This window comes from Pygocentrus nattereri, chromosome 11 (assembly GCF_015220715.1).
Source record: "Pygocentrus nattereri isolate fPygNat1 chromosome 11, fPygNat1.pri, whole genome shotgun sequence".
In the NCBI taxonomy this organism is placed as follows: domain Eukaryota; kingdom Metazoa; phylum Chordata; class Actinopteri; order Characiformes; family Serrasalmidae; genus Pygocentrus; species Pygocentrus nattereri.
In genome coordinates this window covers 30,362,347-30,384,468 of record NC_051221.1, presented here as the reverse complement: position 1 = coordinate 30,384,468, position 22,122 = coordinate 30,362,347, and the positions used below count along the sequence as shown (strand labels likewise).

The 22,122-nt window shown below is 38.5% G+C and overlaps 1 protein-coding gene across 2 annotated transcripts; it reads left to right on the top strand.

Annotated features, from left to right (window-relative positions):
* Positions 1-9,372: 9,372 nt before the first annotated feature.
* Positions 9,373-21,477, top strand: LOC108428361 (transcription factor 12-like). Of its 2 annotated transcripts, none has more exons than XM_017699292.2 (12): positions 9,373-9,636; positions 12,255-12,354; positions 13,296-13,435; positions 14,029-14,170; positions 14,319-14,383; positions 15,728-15,824; positions 16,052-16,125; positions 16,270-16,455; positions 17,971-18,067; positions 18,243-18,471; positions 19,358-19,587; positions 20,645-21,477. In XM_017699292.2, exons 1-12 carry the CDS (start codon positions 9,565-9,567, stop codon positions 20,788-20,790), a joined length of 1,578 nt encoding a protein of 525 aa, XP_017554781.2. In that variant the 5' UTR covers positions 9,373-9,564; the 3' UTR covers positions 20,791-21,477. The 2 variants fall into 2 exon arrangements, with proteins under 2 accessions (XP_017554781.2, XP_017554780.2); XM_017699291.2 differs by having other exon boundaries at positions 19,355-19,587.
* Positions 21,478-22,122: the final 645 nt, after the last annotated feature.

Here is a 22,122-nt window from a genome sequence, read left to right as displayed (position 1 = left end):
TCGTGAACGACTCGTTTCGAATCGGTTCTTTTCCACAAATCGGTCGGACCGATTCGCAAGTATAACTGAAGCGCCTATAATGTTAGTGACAACATAAAATAGTAATATAAGCTTATAGGTTACGACGGGACCATAATTACTGCATTCTGCATAATTAAATGGTTAACATGTCAACAAAGTCATTGAGAGAGGTTTGTTCCGTTCACACTTGTGGTGATGGGAACCAGACGTCCGAAGTGTTTAATGCTCCTAAAAACTCTCGCAGAAATGAAACGGTTATTAATACTCCTCCTGATGTCCGAGACATTGTTTTACAGTAGGTCTGTGATTAAGGTTATGGTAGAATACAATGAGTGGTCTAATGCAAAATAGTCCCCAAAGAAAAACTTTTATTATTTTTTCTAATTTACCAGTATTTTACCATCATCAACATTAAATGTATAAACTCAGAAGACACGTGGGGGTTCACTGTTGGGTTTGGACAGTAAATAAAATGGCTATATCTGTGTTGTAGACACTGAGACCCCTACTTCCTATAAGTTCAACTGTAAAGAAATCTGAGTTAAGCTTCTGTAAAAATGAACCGATTCACTCTGTATTTCAACCACTGAATTATACAGAAATTTTGAAAAATCGGTGGAATTCCCCTCCAAGAAGAAAAACTTTGAATTCGCTCACTTTCTCTCTCTAGTGACTCGTTGAACTGGGCTCGATTCATTCAAACGAGCAGGTCTAATGAATCGTTTTGGGGAACTGAATCGAATGTCCTATCACTACATCGCATGCGCAATGCGAGCGGAGGGCGCTGCGAGCAGAAAGCGTGTTGAAGACGAGGGCAGAAATACACGTTGTGCACGTTTGGGAGAATAACGATCCTACAACAGGATCATGTTTTTAACATAGGCAGGTCACTTTTATTACGGCTAAAACCTCTAAATAGACCACGTGGGCCTAATAAAACCTACAAGTGAGCAAATGACAAGGCTCCATGACAGTGTCCCGAAAATAGGTCAGTTTGGAAATCAGTTGAGACGTTTCTGTTGTATGTTAAATGACAACTCCTACCTGTGCATCGGCTTTTAAATGGGAGGAGGCTGCAGTCAGCTAACAGCCAATAGATGATTAAATCTAAAATGCGTTTATGAATAAGCCTGAGTTTCAGTCATTTCATTATGTAGCAGTACCAGTGTGTTATACAAATAGCACCCAACATGAATGTTTAGTAGCTTAGCGGATAGTTTTGCCAAACCTTTCTTAAAATAATCATGTAATAATCAATAATCAATAATAATGTAACCCTAAAGAAACTTGGTCAGTGTGGTGTTCAGTTTCTAAATGGCAGTAGCCACCAGCTAGTAAATTCAATGCCTAGATTTCAGGAAAATATTCCTAACAGTCTGTGCCACATCATTTCATACATACAGTACAGGTTTCAAGAAAGTGAAAACATGAACACCTCTAGACTGGTGGTCCCTTAATGAGTAATGAAGGTGTTGTTGTTGTGATGCTCTTTGTCGCCACTAGAGGGAGACAATCGAAGTTCTCTGATCGTGACACTCGCTCTCATTCAGTCTCACAGTCACGCCCCCATGGACTGAGAGCTGAGAGCGCCACGCCCACACGTCGCTGGAAATGTTCTGAAATAAATAAAAAATCAAATAAATTGTTACTCTTATTCTTATGAAATGCAAGCGTCATTAAATTTGAATGTGCTGATATAATAATGTTTCATGTGCGGTCTTTAACCCATGAAGCACCTATTCAGTAACTAATATGAAACTAATATGTAAGGAATGTAGATTATGAGCCTGAGCAAGTCTGGCCCTACTGATGGGTCTTTAGCGTTTACAGGAGAATTTCAGTGATTTTTCAAAATTGCTTCATTCAATTGTTGAAATGTAAAACAAAGTCATTCAGAGTGGTTTAATGTGAAATGGTTCATTGTAGACAAAACATATAGACTCAGATTTCTTTACAGTAGTGGTGATAGGAACCAGGGGTTGTGATTGATTGATTGATCCATTCATTCATTCATTCATTCATTCATTCATTCATTCATTCATTCATCCAATGCCACATGGCATGTCAGTGGTAATTATATCTGGTGCATCAAGATGCAATTCAACTCTGTTGCAGTACAGTGCATATAAACATATGGTGAAACACATAAACAATAAACAATACAATGTACAACACTTAGTATAGGTGAAAAACTTGAATTGGATTGTCTAATTTTTTTAAAGATCTGTAGAGTTGACCAGAAGGAAGTGTTGACGGTACGAGAGTATGCTGAGTATAAACAGAGTCAAATAAAGGAAGCAATATTCCAGCTTTCTGTGAAGTTTTACCAACCATGCAATTTATAATCGTGTTTGAGTATCTACATTTCCACACTAAACTGTAATAGATGATGTAAGGGACAAAATTTGAAAGATTTTAGAAGAGATTTTGACTGTCCCCAAACTCGCACTGGAGGTTTTACATTCTGTTTCTTCCTATAATCCACAACGATCTCCACTCTTTTTGATGTATTAAGCTGGAGGTCATTGTTAATACACCATGTCATTGATTGATTCATCTCCTGGTTTCATTATTGTCTGTAATAAGGCCTATTATGATGATGTTGTCTGCATATTATACAATTTTAACAGATTTGTTATAAGATACCAGCTCTTTAGTATAAAGAGAAAAAAGCCATGGACACAGTACACAGCCCTGAGGCACACCTGACAAGCACTGTGATGTTAAATTATTGATTTTAACTGACTGTTTCCTTCCACTTTGTCACGATTGGTCCTTCCCAGTCCTGTCCATGTATTCGTGTTGTGTTTTGATCTTCCATGTGCATTTGTTTTGGTTTCCTAGTCCGGCCCCTTGTTTTGGTGACTCCTCCCCTGATTATTCTCACCTGTGTTTCCACCTGTGTCTTGTGAACCTTCGTTAGCCCTCTTGTATTTAAGCCCTGTGTTTTCATTAGTCTTGTGCTGATCTTTGTATTGGTCTTTGTATTGGTCTCTGTTGGTGTTTGTTCTGTTCTGCCTGTTCTGTGGTATTCTGGTTTATTTCATGTCTGCCCCCCGATCGACCCATGTTGGCTCTAGGACCCTGGATTGTCTCGACCCTGATTTTGGATTTGCCCTTAATAAATCTGGCTTATCTCCACATATGCGTCCGCCTCCTCGCTTCACGTCACACACTTAAAAAGGTCAAAAACCAATGACATACAGCTTTGGTAATGTTTAAATCTTTTAACATTTGAAGGAGTTTGGTGGTATTCACCATAATAAAAACTGAGCTGAAATCTATATATAGAACACTTACATTATTGTTAGCAAAGTATAAACATATCAAAACGTGCATAAGAACAAGACATGGCATTAACAAGCAAACTGATAAGAATTCATAAGCCTAAGGCTGTATGTGACTAAATATGCGTCAGGATAATACACTCAAATGCCTTCATAGCAACCAAATTAAGTGCTGTGGGTCTAAAATCATTCAGTGAGGTGGTTTTAGCAACTTCAAGCACAGGGAAAATAATTGGTTCTTTAAAACATTGTGGCACAACACACCAGCTCAGAGAGATGCTAAATATATCCGTAAACACTGAGGCCAGTTGACAAGCACAGTGTTTAGCAGGGTAATGCTTATGTGGTCCTGGTGATTTCTTTGGGTTTGGTATATTAAGAACAGATCTGACTTCTTCCTCAGTTATGATAAATAGAGGTAAAAGAGGCACAAGCAAAGGTCTGATATAGACAGAGACTGCGCTTTATAAATGGTCATTGACTTCAGACATTACTAAGCAGACCTAGCGTCATTAGTTTTCACCTTCTACTCTAATCATTTTATAGAGTTTGTCTATGTCTTTGGCTTTCCTTGTTGTAGATCGCAATTCATTCTTGGCTGCTGTATGAGGATCTACGTTACCACTTACATATACAAAATTCTTTTTTTGACAAAGTATACTTCTGGTCTTGTATTGCTGTATAATGTTACCTTTTTATGTGGAATACACAAAAGGTAATGTTAATGTATCATGTTAAGGCAATTATCGTATGAACATATCCATCAAAAGATTCACAGAGGGGTTTGAAAGCATCCCAGTCAAAACAGACTCTAAAGGTTTGCCTCACAAAAAGTAAAATATGTTTTTGTTCAGCATCTCATCTCAGGCATCAGTCAGCATATTTATAACAATTTCATGTAATAACTTTATGGAAAAATGACGCAAGAAAACAGCAGACGGTCATGAATCATTTTCTTTGTCTTCTCTTTTGTTATCTGTCTGTCTGTCTGTCTATCTATCTATCTATCTATCTATCTATCTATCTATCTATCTATCTATCTATCTATCTATCTATCTATCTCTGTCTGTCTGTCTGTCTGTCTGTCTATCTATTTGTCTGTCTGTCCGTCTGTCCGTCTATCTATGTATCTATCTATCTATCTATCTATCTATCTATCTATCTATCTATCTATCTATCTATCTATCTATCTATCTACCTATCTATCTGTCTGTCTGTCTGTCTGTCTGTCTGTCTGTCTGTCAGTCTGTCTGTCTGTCTGTCTGTCTATTTGTCTGTCTGTCTGTCTGTCTGTCTATCTCAAGCAACTAGTCACAACCTCTCTATCCAGTTTCATTTCCCTGTCAGTCTCTTGTCACATCCCATCTAAATTCAGCACTGTGTCACGTCTGAGCAGTCATTGCAACCTTGTTTGTTTTCCAACGGCCTTTCAGTGTGAACATCTACAGGCTATATAGATTGCCATGGACAGATTTATCTTCACGTAAAAGATTCAAGTACAGGACGTTGCTTCACAGAATAGGCTGAAAGGTCACATTTTTAACACTTGTCTATTTTATGCCTGACGTGGCTTGATAATCCATAAATGAGAAAGTATTTCCAGGGATAACGCTTACACATTCCCTTTGTGTGTATTATTATCTCATGAGTGAGAAGACACAGGTGGATATAAATGTGTTTCTGACCCATTTTTATTTTGGTTATCTCATCATGCTCAGAACCATGGCATTTTAAGACCTTTTAAAGTAATCTAATCTAAAGGGGATTACCTTAATCTAAATCCTGGTGGTCTCTGTAAGTAGAGACCATAAAGTGTGTGGAGGAAGCCAAAGGCCTGAGTGTCCTTACAGACTTAAATGGGACATAAATTGCACAGCCTTTCTTATCCCACAAATCTATGCATGTCAGCATATTATTTATTAATTTTAGTATTTTCGAGGCCAGTTGTTATCATATATGTTAAGCACCACAAGTTGGATAGTGTTTGCATGACCAATTTTAGCATTTTAATAAATTTAGTTTTAATAATTTTCAGTGCTTTTTTAAATTTTCAATGCTTTTTCAAGTCATAAGATTGTTAGAGCTTCAGCTTCTGTTTCTTTAAGTATTTTATTTGGCATGTTATGGATCATTGAGTTGTTATAGAAGCTAGTCTCTTTTAAGCTTCAATTTCTTGACTGACTGTGTCGCACTGGCTTCCAGAATTTACTACCTGTGGAATGTTTTCTGTGCCACTGGCTGCCACACAAATCATAAAGGTGTTCCTTTCATCATTTTCTTTCAAAACATATCTTGGGTGACTGGGGCCATAGGGTTTTTTTATTTCATCAGTCCACAGCACTTGTTTCCAGAATGCGTCTGGCTTATCAAGATTATGTTTTGCATACTTAAGGCATGACTTTTTTGATGACGTCTCAGCTAAGGTTTTCTTCTGATGACTCTTCATTGCAGATGCTCTACCGTTCCTGTGCTATCTATACCTTCCTGTAGGTCCTTTGCTGTCACGTGGGGGTTTTGCTTTATGTTTCTGGGCAGCATATGAGCAGTTCTATCTGAAAGCTTTTTGGTCTTAACTTGACTTCCATGGTTTTCCTTAACTGCCGTTTCTTAATGACATTTTCAGACAATGGAATCTGCAAGCTGAAAGCAATTATAGATATGTTTATAGCCATCCTCTGTTTTGTAGGCCTCAGTTTTTTCATTTTCAGCCTGGTGCTTAAAGGAGCCCCCAAATGTTGAATGTTAGCACATGGCGTGATTTGTCAGAGAACTCATTAGTCTTTGGAATTGTCATCAGCTGACATTTCCTGTGGACAAATCTTGACCTGCATATCCAATCATAACAAGTGTTCATACATGCTGCAATTACTACTTCATTTTTTCTATTTCATAAGTTAATTAAATTATTACTTTAACATTTAAAGAAAAATGTTATTTTTAAAAATAGTTTGCCTCAAGAGGTTCTTTATTTCTTTTCACTTCAAAAGTCAACAAATGATGTGATATGGTCCAGGGGTGCCCAAATGTTTGCATACAACTGTGCCTACAATATCCAACTACTAAGTTGTCACACATTCAATGTTTACGCTGATGATGTCGAGGAGCAAGATTAAAGGAGCACCTTTGGCCCTTGCGTGAATCTTACTCAGAGTTTCTGGGCCAGTGTGGCTGGGGTCAGAGGTCAGTCAGTCTGGTGCTCACTTGCTCCAATCCTCTTACTCTTTGTCATCCTCACACACACACACTGTTGGAATGACCTGGCGCCTCAGCACCAAAACAAAAAGCTATCTGTACCAGGCTACTAGCTCATGTCTGTCTGTTTTTGTGGCAGGAAATTATTGCTTATATAGAATGATCATGTTGAACAGTGGTCACCTGCAGAAAACATCTTAAGTGAATTTTGGCATTAGGTAAATTTTCTCCCTTTACCTTAAATAAGCTGTGTAAAATCTTTTTTTAAGGAGCTGTTGAAGTGGAGCATGATGGAAAAAAATAATAAATTTCATTTTGAATTTTCAGCAGTTGCAAAAGTCAAATGTAATTTACAGCTTTAAATTCATTCTTAAGCATTTAACAAAAGATAAATACTCATGTAAGTTTTATGTAAGTAGCCACAGGACTTTTTTGGTTAATCTTCATATTGTCCATTACAGTGTGTGGTAGTAAATGTCACATGCATTTTTAAATGTAAAACTGTGTTTGTTTGAGTACATTATAAATTCAGACAACTTCATACTAGGCCTGTCATTATTAATAATACAATACAATACCAATTATTTTGAAATTCAAGTTTCTAATAATAGGCCTAACAGTAAAGTGGACATAACACACCTTTCATGCATCCCAGAATATTTAATTGGTAAAAGACAAACTAAGAAGCTTTTAAAAGCACTTCCTTTAAAATAGGTGTGTCCAGTAGGTTCTATTTCTTATTGTTAGAATAAGCGGTAGGACCCATGAATTTAAAGTAAGCATCATCAAGGACTTATTCTGATAAAACATATTCACACGGAGACCTTCTCATGGATGTCACCTCACATCATGTCATGTGTTGTCCAGGCCCTGGTGGCCGTGGAGAGGCAGTAGGGGGTTGTCTGGCTGATTTGAGTGAGAAGTCACAGTTTTGGCTCTGTTGGAGTTCCCTAATTGGATTGACTGGAGGCTCATCTTTGACTTTGTGCTGTATGATATTGTGTCACACCAGGACGCAGCAGGCCTGCACCAAAAAAAGACTCTGTTGCTAAAATACGAAAGCTTTAAAGTTTTTACAATGCGAACTTGTTTAAGGCTTGTGAAAGACTGTACATAATGATTAGTTTATCTGTACCTGAATACAGATACCTTTGTATAAATGCCCAGATCTCTCTGTAAAATGTTGTCTTAAAGCCTGCATTATAGACATATACTTGCATATATACATTATACCTACTTTCTCTCACTTTTATTCTATTTTATTTTGTTAATGCCTTGTCGTTTTATCATATTCTGTGCTGACTGTTTGTCTTGCCTAACTGTCTGATCTCTTAGGTATGTTATGTTTAGTCAGTCATGTGTGCATGCACAAAGACAAATTCCTCATATCTCATATCTAACTAATGCATAGTTTCATTGCTTATTATTGCTATTGTCAGAACAAAACTTTGTATCTCTATATTTTTTTTTTGCTTTTCAGACATAATTTAAAAATGCCTGTTGTCCTTTACATGATATATAAATTTCATGATGGCGAAAAGAAATGACCCTGAATGATGTAGAAAAAAGTCTGGTTCCATTGACCTACATTAAACCATACCATATATAATTATATATAATCATAAAGAATTATAAGTAACTGTGTTAATGTAATGTATTTTATTAATCTGGAACCACTTTTTGGTGGAACTGGTGAAATAAAGCAAAAATTGCAAATTGCAATGATTTGTCTTGAAATGTATGTAAGGTATACAAGGTTGTGGGAATAAGGGCATTTATACTAATTACCTCTCTACTTTGTTCTATTATATAACTTTTTGACAAGGTTTATGTTTGTTGGCATATAGATTTATGTAAAAGACACTAGAAATCTCAACAAAGTACATTCTTGCCTCCAGTTGCAAGTGCCCTGCTAGTAATAAAAAAGCATATTATGTTTTGGATGCATCCTTATGATGGGTGACCAGTTAAACCAGCACCAGACAAGCACTACACCAGCTTAAACCACTATAAACCAAAATTAACCAGTGTGGAATTCATGCTGGTCTAAACTTTTTTTTTCCAGCAGGGTGGATCTTTAATTGCTTCAAATGTAGCTCTAGATTTCATTTAAGTAAATTGTTGTTGCCTTTAATATTTGCTGCTGACTTGTACTTGTTTTCTCCAGGACAATGACGCCTGCTTCTTGGGTCAACCATTTAGCAACAGACAGGTCGGCAGACAGTAAATCAGGGATTAAGTCGTAGTAAAAGACCACAAGAGGTAATGAGGAAAAAGCACCACAGGAGAGACCCAGACAGAGCAGTGGAATAAAAATAACTTCACTCCTGCCCCCCCTCCAGACACAGACTCGCCACGCAAACACGTGCCAGTTTACCTGAAGCCGTCTGAGTTGGAGTCTACGAATTAAGTAGGTCAGAAGACGAAACAGGACACCACTTAATGACTGGGTGAAAATGTACCAGTGTTGTTTTCTGTAGTCTACACCTATATGATGTTTGTTTCAACAATAAAGACTTCTAGCAGCCTTCAGTTAGGTGGGAGACTCTTTCACTGCAAGTTTTTTCCTGGTATCCCTAGAACTAATGCATGATGTAATGAATTTTCCAGGATGTGTATTGTGTCCATTTTTCCAGTAAATTACAATCCATATTTAACAATCAGCCCTGTAAAATGAACAAGGAACACTATCACTTCACTCACTTCTAGACAGCTGAGTTTAAAGCAAAAGATGATCAAAGGAGCTTGCATTTGCTCCTCCCCCTGCATCCTGCCTCACATGGTTTGTTCCAGCCTCAGTAGCCAACCCTCACCCACGCCTCTCTCAGTGGTTCAGGCTTGGTTTGCATTTGCAGTGTGGGACTAAGTGTGAACTCAGATGAGACAGACTGTGAGGAGAGATCAGAGCTTTTGTGGCTGAGACTGATTGAGAGAGAGCCACAGAGAGAGCGAGAGAGAGAGAGAGAAAGAGAGAGACAGAGAGAGAGGGAACAGTTTTGGGAAGTTTGTGGATCTAAGGACACTTAACAGCACACAGCACTGAGGAGACACTGCAGCAGCAGTCATGTTTTGTGCATTTCCTGGCCCAGGGTCAGTCAGCAACTCGCTCATGTATCACTATGGCAATGGGAAGGCGGTGAGTTGTGGGAATGTCTGTAATGTCTGTATGCATCTGCTGTAAACTTGGCAATGGGACTAAAAAAAAAGTCACAAAAGTGAATAAGATAATTAGATACATAGAAATGTTCCAGCATACAAAGTACTGATGTGTTTGTAGTCTTCTTAGAGCAATCTATCAGAATAGGTTCATTTGATGAAGTATAACAAGTGTGGCACTTGATGCCCAGCAAATCACTGATGGCAAAGTGGTAAGTTGTGTGAATTTCTGTGTGTCAGATGTAAACTTCTGTGTCTGCTTTAAACTCAAGATCTTTAAGAAAGTTTTGAAACTAGAAATGTATATGCATTCATAAGATAAAAGTGTGCAGCAGGGTCAGGATACACACTTGATGACAGTCTGTATAGCTGCATAGGACTTGATGTGTATATATATATATACATGCAATTTGGTCTGTGCTGATGCAATATGGAAATCATGGCACTTGCCATTACACCATTGTTGTGAGATATATCTTTGCACTTGTGTTAGTGTTCATGACACTAGCACAATGACTGCATACATCCATGTGGGTAATGCACTCCATCCTCTTTGTACAACATGTAACAATGCTTAGAAGAGTCGTCCTCATCTCAGAAGTAGTTCAAAGCTTGTTTGGAGCCGCTGGCATACTTTGCCAACTGCTTTCATGGTTCTTCTTGCCTGGTTTTGGCTTTTGGGGCTCAACTTTAGAAGTCAGAGACCATCTTATCCTGTGTATCTTAGACGTCCAAAGCCAAGCTGTAGTGGAGAGTGGGGTATTTTTTTGCCGTGAGGTGAAATGCCCTGGTTGGTATGTGGCTGAACTCTGGCAGATGTTTTTTCCCCTGCGCTCTCCACCCCATTACAACAGTGCACAGCCCCCTCTTTGATCTGCACACATGGTAAGTGCCTCCAGACGGGCATGGATGACACAGAGCGAGGGGGGAAAAATGAGTTGCACATGTGTAGGGCTAATTTGGGTTTGACTGAAAATTTCAGAGCGCACTAGTCAGTAAGCTTTGATGAAATGTGTTCCATTGAATCCAGGCTTTGTATGCCATGAGACATAGCGTGTGTTTCCAGATACATTCTTGCACAGTGCCTTGCCGTTTTTCCTCTAAAATGGTTTTTGTGGTAGTGTTTTCACTGGCTTGGATGCATACTTGTTTAACGTCACGGCTGCAAGTAGCCCCGCTGTGTGAATTAAGTGACTTCTTTGATCTTCATCCTAGCAAGTGCTTTGATATCTGATGAAGTCTGGTTCATAGAGGTGAGCAGTGAGAGAGCTCCTCTACGTTTTGGCCACTGAGAGAGGGCAGCGCTGCTTCCGTGCTGACCCCTGAGGGTGAGAGAGGTCATGCTGTAGGGTGTTAAGATTATTAATGGGTCGCCTGGCCAGCCATCACTGACTGGGGGCAATTGGCTTGATCCTGCACCATATGCTGCTCACCGTGGGTTAGAGTGAGTCTCCGGCTGACTCGGCCCAATCCTTTCGGGAGTGGAGCCAATCAAGGTCAGCGCTGTGCTTTCTGGGTCATGCGTCTATGAATGGGGCAAACGGAATCATCAGCGGTTCCAGCGGGATCCTGGTTCCAGAAGGCTGTTGCCCAGGCAGGGCACGTGCCATTGATGTGGTCCAAGGAGGCCTGTGGTCATTTCCTGGAGTGGGCGGGAGAAGGAAAGAGAGAGAGAGGGAGAGAGAGATGGGAAGTCAGATCAAAGCACAAAGCAGGTGCAAAGCAGGCTGAGAGGAGGATCCATGTGTCTGTGTGTGCTTGTTTGTGAAACTAATTAGAAGATAACCACATCAAATCTATGTATATATTAACACTATAATATATAGATAACATGTTTTACTCATAATACACATGTGCAAAACTTTAGGTCGCTCCTTCAAAGAAGATCATTTCCAAGCATGGTGGTTTTGTAATGATCTTGTAATAATTCTCAAGAACTTTTCATTTAATCAGTCAATAAATAAACACATTAAGCCAAAACTTCAAATATTTTCATTACACCCTTAAAAAGGGTTCCTTGAGCGTTCTTTAGTAGAGGTGACAGTTACACATAGAACTGTGACAAATCAAAGAACCAGTTAAATGTTTCAATGGTTCTTGTATAGACTTATTGTTCAGTAACTACACTGACTGGTGTGAAAAGTGTTTGAGTTATTCTGTGAGTATAGAGTGCATCTGATGTTAGAGAAGTGTATAATAAAAGTACCTTACAGGCGTTTACAATAAAAGTTAGGACCTGCTGGCAGCTCCTTGCCATTTAAGGGATTAACCCCTAAAATCAGGCTTATTACATACTAAGGCTTATTATTCACTAACTACAGGGACTTCAGTGCAAACTCGTTAAGCTGTTCTTAGGTTATAGAAGTGTGCAATAAAACGTTTGGCTATTTAAAGGGTTAGATTTACTTGATTTAAATATGTACATCAATTGCATGTAATATAAATATATGACAACAACACATTATTGCCAAAAGCAAGTAAACTAAAAGACAATATGATGTTCATATATGTTATTTATTTATGCGAAAATGAGGTTCTTTTGTTTTTTAAATGGCATTTCTGTTCTGTAAATAACCTTTTTTATTCTTTAAATGGCAGGTGTATTCTCCGTCTCCAAATGCAGAGGAACTGAAGAGGGATTCTGCTTCCTACTCATCATTCAAACTACCCAGCCAGCACTTCACAAATGCATTTTTTGGTAAATTTAGTTTTATATATCAACAATGTGTTCTATCAGTTTTCAGCTTTAGTATTTCCTTAGACCTGAGATTACTATTGTGTGTGAACATTGTGTGTTATGTACAATGTGTTTTTATATGTGTGTGTGAACATTGTGTGTTATGTACAATGTGTTTTTATGTGTGTGTGTGTGTGTGTGTGTGCGTGTGTGTGTGTGTGTGTGTGTGTATTGGAAGACAGAGTTCTGTTGTTGGAAAGTGTTTTACTCTCAAGGACGCCACAGTCCCTTGGGAGAGAGAACGAAATAAGATCCTCTATAGCCTTTATTCCACTGCTGTTTCAAGGACTTCTTTGGGGCAGGGGTGGGGTGGAGGGGGTTGGTGGGGTGCAGAAAAGTGCACACACACAAGCACACACACAGACCTTGTTTTCTCAGCTGTTTGGGAAGCATGGTTGGTTCGTATTTTGAGAAGAAAGCCAAGCATTTACAGCCAAACCAAAACCATTTTGAAACTCACGAAGGGCAGCTCTGTGAATTGAATTCCTCTTATTAACTGTGCTTTGGAAGTTCTCTACTGGGCTTTTGAGTTCTTCGCCCAGACTTTTGACATGAGCCAAAAATAATATGCAGTAGTTGACTACTCTTGGCCTTAGCCAAAGACTATATACACCACTGATTTGATGGTGATGCAGCTTGACATTTGTTTGAATTGCAAATTGTATTGTATAAACGTTGAGAAAAAAATCACATAAGCAAGTTACACCTTCTATTATTGAAACAATCTTTCCTTTGCCTGAATTGTGCTTTTTATACTTGTTTCTTCTGTCTTCTTTCTCAGTTCATAGTCTTAGTTTTAAGTAAACAGTCTGAGAAAACAAAGAGTAAAAGGATAAAGAATCCTGCCCTGTCTCTTCTTACATCTCTAATTTTTGTCGATATATTTTGTTATTTAATTTCAGATGGGCCAAACAGCTCCACAGACCCCTGGAGCTCATCCAGTGGGATCAGCCCATCGGGTCATGGAGGCATGCTGGGTTCCCCACCATCCAGCCAATCACCGCCTGGGAACTATGGCAACCTGCCAACACATGACCGTCTGGTAAGATCTTACTTTATAGTGTTAATGTGTAGGTTATGAGAATAGCATAGACTTAGCCAGAAGCTCTAAATCCATTTAATTAAAAGGACGAAGCATGTCACAGTCATTCTGAAGCTAATGACACAATGGGAACCATTGGAAAGCTTGTAGGCCTCAAAACCAGTTAACATCAGCACTATTGTTTGGCCTGAATAATTGGCTTTACTTCGTCTATCAGAATCAGTATGATTTATTCATCTGATTTGTTAATATAAAATATAGCAAATCTAAGGAAGGTTAAGGAATCCATTCCTCATAAATCCTGTTGGAAATGTCAATCATCTTTGAATAAATGAAATAAGAAATTTAATGAAAGGGTTCAAAGTATTGAGTAAAAAAATACTTTCATACTATTCTGCTCTGAATAAATGGCACTTTCAATATATATATGATTAAATTATGGTGTGTAGTTGCACATACAAATTTAAATAAAGCAATTTTGTCAATATAATATATTTTATTTATGTGTAAACACAGAACACATTTTAATTATTAATCATTTTTTGTGTATTAAGTTTATATTCAATACTTAATACCATTATTACGTTTTTCAGAATGTACTACCAAATTCAGCACTACCTGAAGCCAGCAAGCGTCTTCCGCCAATGTCCACCTTTCACAGAGGCAGTGGCAATGCCACACTTTTTGTGTCCACACCCCAAACTGCACCAGCCCTTACCACAGACAGGTCCATGGGTAAGTATTTATTCATAGAATAACACTCTGTTATTATATTGATATTTGGTCATGTAGTAATTACCGCAGTGTAAGAAAGATACTATATAAATAAACCTGTCTTGCTGTGCCTTCCCTACTACTGTATTAAATGTGTGTGCGCTTTCAGGTGGGCAGGGGAGTCATGTTGGAGGCTCACACACTGGAGACGCTCTTGGAAAAGCCCTGGCTTCTGTAAGACCTCACTTATTATGACAGCTAGTTAGAACAGCGCTTCAGAATCAGTGGCATGGCATAGTTTTGATCACAGGGAGGGCAGTGTTCTTATTCATCACTCTAACATAGTTACTCGGTCTCATACCAGCCTCTGCTGCCTTACCCTGTTCATATAAGGTCACTGACACTAAGTGCCACTGTTCCTCAGCACCCCTAGTAAATGTTATTAACTGGCATTCATGTTTTAAACCCTTCTGCCAGTTTCACAGAGGGTTTTAGAAACAAAGATTATGTATTTAGTACAAAAATAATTGAATTATTTAAATAAGGTCAACATTATTTAACTGATTCACTGTAGATGAATGTAGAAACTCAAAGTGATGGTGAAAGGAACCAGGGGTTGCCAGGTCTGCAACACAAATATAGCCACTGAAAATGTTATGCAAAATGACCAGTAAAGCTACATGTGTCTTCTGAGCATTTATGTTATGCTGATGATGATAAATCTGAACAAATACATTTTCTTTGGGGAATATTTTGCCTTTTAACACACTATATCACATCACCAAATCAATGGATTTTAAAAAATACATTTTGATATGTCGTCTCAGAACTCTTGTAAAGCAGAATCCCAGGCATCAGTAAGTGTATTCACAATCATTTCATGCAATGACTGTCTGTGAAGGAGCTTTTAGAGGCATTAAACTCTTCAGATGTTTTCCTGTTCCTATCACCACCACTGTGAACAATTCTGACTCTATAAGTTTACCTATAACTGAGCATTTCACTTCAAACCACTGTCACTCTCACTGCATAACTTTGATTACATCTTAACATAATTATGTAGACATTTTTAACAACTGGTGGAATTCTCCTTGGGTGGGTGCAATGCCACAGCTTTAGCATACAGTATGCTTAAACCCCCAAAAATGTGACGAATTTTCCAATACGTTAAATTCAGCAAATAAACAATAAATGTATTTTAAATGTTCAGCAGTGTGTTCTCTGTAGAGGATGTGTTAACTTATTTTCACTTTGAAGATCAACAAAACACATGATCTGATTTAGCTTTTGACTTTATACACTTTAGAAAATGAGGTATTTATGAATCATAGTTTCAAAAGCTTTTTGGCACATATGTTAAAAGAGACTGTAAATTCCAGGTGGTGAAAAGATCTGGATTGATGATGTAATTACCTTTATGACATTTTCACCTAAGACGCTGAGGCACAAAGAAAAAGCTTCCAAGAGATGACGAGTTGTGCTTTCAAAGTGATGCATGTGCTGTCACTGAAATCCCTGCTTAACCGCACCCCACCCCCTCACTTCTCCTCAAATGCTCTTTTCTCTGTCTCTCTCAAGATTTATTCCCCTGATCACACCAGTAGCAGTTTTCCATCCAATTCCTCCACTCCGGGGAGATCCCCATCACCTCTGGCTGCTTCTACAGTTTCAGCAGGTAAAAAGCTTTGAGGGTGAAGCTGGAACTGGCTAGGAATTGCTATTGAAACAGTTACAAAGTTTATATTCGCAGTGTTTCTGTAGGCAGTATAAATCATGTGTGCCTTTAATACAGAATATTTAGTAACTATAATCATTTGTATTAGTACTCATTAAAGAAGAACTTAGAATTACTCTTTTCTTGAGATAGACATTACATATAATTTATCAATATATTTCTTTCAGGAGCCAATCAATGGCCTCGATCAGCTGGACAGCCATCCCTGCCATCCAATTATGATAACTCTCTGCAGTCGCTGGTAAAATCCTCTCAAACTGATAAATTCTAATTTGTGCTATTGCATGTTCAGTTGGGTTAAAAGCAATTTCTGCAATAAATAGGATTCTGTATTTTTCATATCTTTCCTAACTTAGAGTTTCTGTGTCTGCTTTTTGGTTATCAGATTGAGGACAGACTGGACAGACTAGACGATGCCATTCATGTCTTAAGAAACCACGCAGTGGGAGGGACGAATATACCCCTGAACAATGACTTACGCAGCCTAATCGGACAGACGCAACATGGACCAATCACAATGAGGTCTAACTACCCCATCCCAGGACTAGTGACAAATGGATTACCAACAGATGTAAGCTCCCCTTATCTCTTTAACTAGCCTCTGTGTGCAGGTGTTGTAAAATTACATATAGAAAAAGCCCACATCATGTCCCATATGTAAAGTTGCAACGTAATGAAGTGCCTTACAGTCATGACCTTAAAACTGCCACTCAGATTCACACAGACACAGCCACAGACTGCAGATTTAACCAGTAGGTTGTATTTACTGCACCCTGTCACAAGGTTGTGGTGTAAGTATGATGTATGATGGTTTGTTTATTTAGGTTATAGATATAAAGAATTCACTTTTCACAGCAACACTGAAAAGTGTCCTGCATGATGTCCCTGCAAGGAAAACATGCTAAAGTCTTAATAGTGGCCAAAAACAATCACCCACTGTAACCAGAGGTGACTAGACTAGCCTGAACCAATACTAAAGTAAAAGTCATGTTACTTTAACAAAATAATCACTCAAGTAGAAGTTCAACTACCAGGTCAGTAGCAGGTTAAAAATCACTTAAGTAATTTATAAAAGAGCAGTAAAACTACATAGTACACCCATCATCTATCAGTGCAGGAGTTAAGTGATACTTTTTTGATCCCACAACTGGGGAAATTCCACCTCCGCATTTAACCCATCCGTGTAGTGAAACACCACATACACACTAGTGAACACACACACTAGGGGGCAGTGAGCACACTTCCCCGGAGCGGTGGGCAGCCCTATCCACGGCGCCCAGGGAGCAGTTGGGGGTTAGGTGTCTTGCTCAAGGACACCTCAGTCATGGACTGTCGGCCCTGGGGATCAAACCGGCAACCTTCCGGTCACAGGGCCAGATTCCTAACCTCCAGCCCACGACTGCCCAAAGATTTGAATGAGCTCAGAAAAGTACAAATCAGTCAAAATGTTACTTAAGTACATATGATTGAGTAAATGTAACTAGATGCTACCCACCCCTGAGTATAAGTTGGGCTCTGAAATGAAGAGAAGCAATGGTATAGAAGGGTCGCAAGGGGAAAGTTCACTTTTAGATGCAGATAAATGAGGTGAGAAGATGAGGAGCCACTTGTCTTAAACAAGCCTGCTCTGTACCCTGTAGAAAGAAGTTAGGGAATTTTTTTTGTACATTTTTGGAAAATTTTTGGATATAGCTAATTCAATATATAAACTGATATAGACAGTGACATGCGACATTATAGAGCAGCTTTGTCAGAGAGACATTTTCTACCCACAAATACGTTAAGGTATTATATCTTGATAATGTGTGATTGCGGGTTAGCATGCAAAAAAATAATGTTACATTCTGTGGGTTAACTGCAAGTATTGAAGTGAGGCTGTCATGCATGGTATATCAAACTGTTGTTTACCAACTTGTTAGGTTAGTTTTGGTGTTAATTAATTGTCCTTTTATTGTGCTTCTTCGCAACAACGAAGAAGCAGAGGAGTTAGCTAGCTGTTGTTCAGCTCTGCAGCCACCATGTTTTAACTGACTAGATATGTTGCTGAGATTGATATATTATATTTTCTGTTTGTGTGTTTTGACAGATGTCCGTTGACCCAGATGAGGCTGCTCATTTGGCCATACATTCTTCAGCTGCTCCTTCTTCTTCTGATCTCACTAATCAGGACGACAGCTTCAGAGGTCTGCCCAAGTCATCTTCACTCCCACTCCCTCTCCTCTGCTCATTTCTTCAGTTCCAATTTTCTTCTGCTTATGTGGTTCAGCTGCTGTTACCAGTGTGTTAATGCAGTGTTGTTTGCTTTTACTGTTAATGAAAAACTCACCATTGAACAAACTCTCTGCTTGTGTTCTTTAGCTCTGGCTGCAGGGCTGCTCTCTAACGTGTCTCCAGGCTCTCTTGAGGTGAAAGTGGAGCCGGTTGATGGGGAGGAATTTAGATTGCATCAGGCGCACCCTGCCCACTCACTTCACCCCCCTCATTCTAGCTGCCTATCTCACCTCTCCTCGGATGGCCTGCACTCCGATGCAGAGAGTGACACCCGAGAGCTAGAAACAGCCAGTGCTGGTGCAACCACCAGGAACAGGTGATGTCCTCCTGTAACAGCAGAAAATCTTCACAACCAGCACCATTACAGCTTCATAACTGTATTGTGATAGAATTAGTTAAAGTACAACAATGTAGCAATGTACACTGTACGCACATGTACACTGTAGGTTATGTTCTAAAGTGTACTTGTGTACTAACTAACTCAGAATTTCAAGTTAACCAGGTTACTTACCTTTTTAAGTTTAAAGGTTGTATTATTACATTGTAATAGTGTAATTATACTGTTATATATAATATATATAACATATATACAATGTTACAACAAGTACATACTGTGCTTACATACCCAATAATTGATACAACTCTCAAATGACCCAGATTGGCCACTAGAGGGCAAGAGGAAACTACAATAGAAATACATCTGCATTGTGCAATTGTCTAGAAAGATTTAAGATGGGACAACTGTGAAAGTCTCACAAGTGTTTAGCACTTAACACTTTCTGCTGCCTTGCTATATTTACCTCCTTGCACATTTTGACACATTTGTTTTCAGTGTATGTGATCCATATTATTTTATTTTAATGAATCTGAAATTTGATGTCACATCTACAGCTAAATAGAGCATTGAATAAAATCTGAAAAGAGAAAGAATGCTAACAGATTAAGAAATTATTTGACTTTTATTTGACATGCCTTTTTCCAAAGCTAATTCTCTTTGAATATGTGAATTCTCATGTAATTCTCATGTAGTTCTAAATGGCTGTACAGGACTTTTAAACATGCATATAAAGATGGACTTCATTCAGATGTGTGTTCTATTCTGAGCTTCTACTTACAGCTTTTCTGTGTGTGTGTGTGTGTGTGTGTGTCTGTGCGTGTGTGTGTGTGTGTGTCTTGGATATATGTGTGTGTGCTCACAGCAGCATCCATGAGGACGAGGATTTGTCTCCGGAGCAGAAGGCTGAACGGGAGAAGGAAAGGAGGATGGCGAATAACGCCCGCGAGCGTCTGCGTGTGAGGGACATCAATGAGGCTTTCAAGGAGCTGGGCCGCATGTGCCAGCTGCACCTGAAGAGCGATAAACCCCAGACCAAACTGCTCATCCTCCACCAAGCCGTCGCAGTCATCCTTAGCCTAGAGCAACAGGTCCGGGGTAAGCACTCCCTGCACTCAGGATAAGTCGTTTACCTGGGATCAGTTTTAGTTAATCACCAATTAGCACCAATAAGGTGATATTTACAGCAATACAAATCAAGAAAATGAATGGAATATATTTAATGAGGAGAACAATCGCTGTGCTGTGTTGTTTTCTTTTTCTTGGACAACATGTTTACTGTAGGCCAAACCTATAAAAAGTCTACACCCCCCGTTTTTTTGATGTTAAGCCAGAAATTAATGTTAGACATTTCTCCATCTTTAATGTGGTCTTGAAAACAATGAAATTCAAGAAAAAACAAATAGATAATTATTAGAAAACATAACTGAAAACTTACAATACCCTGGTTTCATAAGTGTACACACCCTTGTAGATGTGCTCAGCGTGAAATCCAATATTAATAACGGTGTCCAGGGACAATCAGCATACAGCTGCCATCATTTTAATGAATTCTGGTTAACCTTAAATATAACATTGCATCATTCTGGTTCACGAGGAGCAATATGTCTGTAGAGTCTTATTGTAAAGAGGTACAGATTAGAAGAATATCTCCTGTACCAAACCAAAATATCTCCTGTACCAGCATCAAAACTTTCAGGCTTAACTTGGCAAAAACAAGACTTTTGTAGAATATTTATATCTATATTAGTAGTCCTATGTTTGGCCTACACTCTACAAAATATGATTCTTCAAAGGTTCTTTAGTAAATAAAATGGTTCTATATAGAACCATGAACACTCAAAGAAGCCTTTGCATAATTTCAAAATTTCTTTGCATTGTGAGAGTTCTTCAGATTGATAAAGAATTTGTTGTCGATTGCTCTATATAGACCCATTTTGACAAAGGTTCTATATAGCACCAAAAAGGGGTTTTCTATGGCTATGATGTCATACCTTTAATAATAGTAGAATCCTTTTTGGTGCTATATAGAACCATTTTCAAAAAGGTTCTATATAGAACCATTTACAGCACATTATCCATCAATTTGATGTTTATTTTGATATCTGGTCTATGGTCGAATGCATCAATAATCTATGTGTTTTGTCCTCTCCAGAACGTAATCTCAACCCAAAGGCGGCGTGTCTGAGAAGGAGAGAGGAGGAGAAGGTGTCAGCCCTGACGCTTGACCCCCATGCCATGCACACAGTCATCCACACGGCACTATCTGACCAAATCAACAGCCTGTCTGGACATCTCTGACTGAGTGTGTGTGGCTTGTATATGTAAGAGTGTGTATATGTGTGTGTGTGTGTGTGTGTGTGTGTGTGTGTGTGTGTGTGTGTGTGTGTGTGATTGTGTGTGTGATTGTGTGTTTGGGTTAATTCCATAAACTGCAGTATTTTATGATAACCAGATATGTTTTGACAAGCATACACTCCATTTTATAGCACTTTCCTAGCCATTAGCTCTATAATTGACTGTAAAGAAAGATGTAAATTTTACACTGTTTATATGTACACAGTCACCTGACAAACCGGTTTGTTTTCCCACATTCATGCTCTTGTCTGGGAAACAACAGGCAGTTCTGAGAATCATTCTCCTATAGCACTCCAGTTTTTTACAAGATGAGTGAAAGAGGACTATACAAAAATCAAAGATTTTACAAATCATGCCCTTTTATACCATTATTGCTACCATGGACTTCAATGCAATAGTTGTGATAGTAAAGCTGGTTCCTCAGTACTTTATACATTTCAGGCTAGGTCTTTGACAACGATCCATTCCTGATAGAAAAGTGAATTTTCATATATCATATTAATGACTTGGCTAGTTTCTTTATTACATGATAAGTGGCAATGTTATGGAAAATGGAACCAAAATGCTAATATTTTGTTGTAATTTTCTACTTATACATTTTTTTACATGTGAAACAGAAAGACCAACGTCTCTGTGTACAACATATTTCATAGAGTTTTGAAATAAAGTGTATGAAAAAGAGCTCTCGGATTTTTGTTTTGTTACTAAGACATTTACATCATGTTTGGTTGGTGTACCATATCTGTGTTTGTTGTGAGAATGTGGAGTGTTCATTGCCTGTTTGCTTTATTTCATTTGGCTTGTCTGGACATTCATGTGAAAAACTGCAAGTATTACAATGGAGCTGTTTGCTGATGAACATATATTTGTGTACTCAGGCTTTTAAAGGGAAATTGTGCAGATTTTAAAAAAAAAATATTGTCATAATTAAATGGATAAGATGTAAAAACAGTCGTTCAGAGTGGTGTGATATGAAATGGTCTGTTCTGTTCAGTTCAGAATCTTTCACAGTGGAGGCAGCAGGAACCAGGTGTCTGGAGCGGTCAATGCCTCTAAGATCTCCCTCACAAAAAGCTAATATGTGAAATTCAAAAGCAAGCTTATGAAAGCACTAAATGATGCCTGAGGCATTGTTTTCAATTATAGTTTTGAATTTTTAAAATCCATGCATACATGATGGGTGTAGTAAGCCAAAATAATCCACAAGGAAAGTGTATATATTCAGATTTACCACAGTTTTACCATTATCAACATTACATATAACAACTCAGAAGG

Bases quoted from the DNA above. Each gene is read 5' to 3' on its own strand.
- LOC108428361 (XM_017699291.2), top strand. From the start codon at position 9,565: ATGTTTTGTGCATTTCCTGGCCCAGGGTCAGTCAGCAACTCGCTCATG. The intron at 12,355-13,295 runs GTAAATTTAGTT...ATTTAATTTCAG, and splicing joins CTTCACAAATGCATTTTTTG to ATGGGCCAAACAGCTCCACA. The intron at 14,171-14,318 runs GTAAGTATTTAT...GTGCGCTTTCAG, and splicing joins TACCACAGACAGGTCCATGG to GTGGGCAGGGGAGTCATGTT.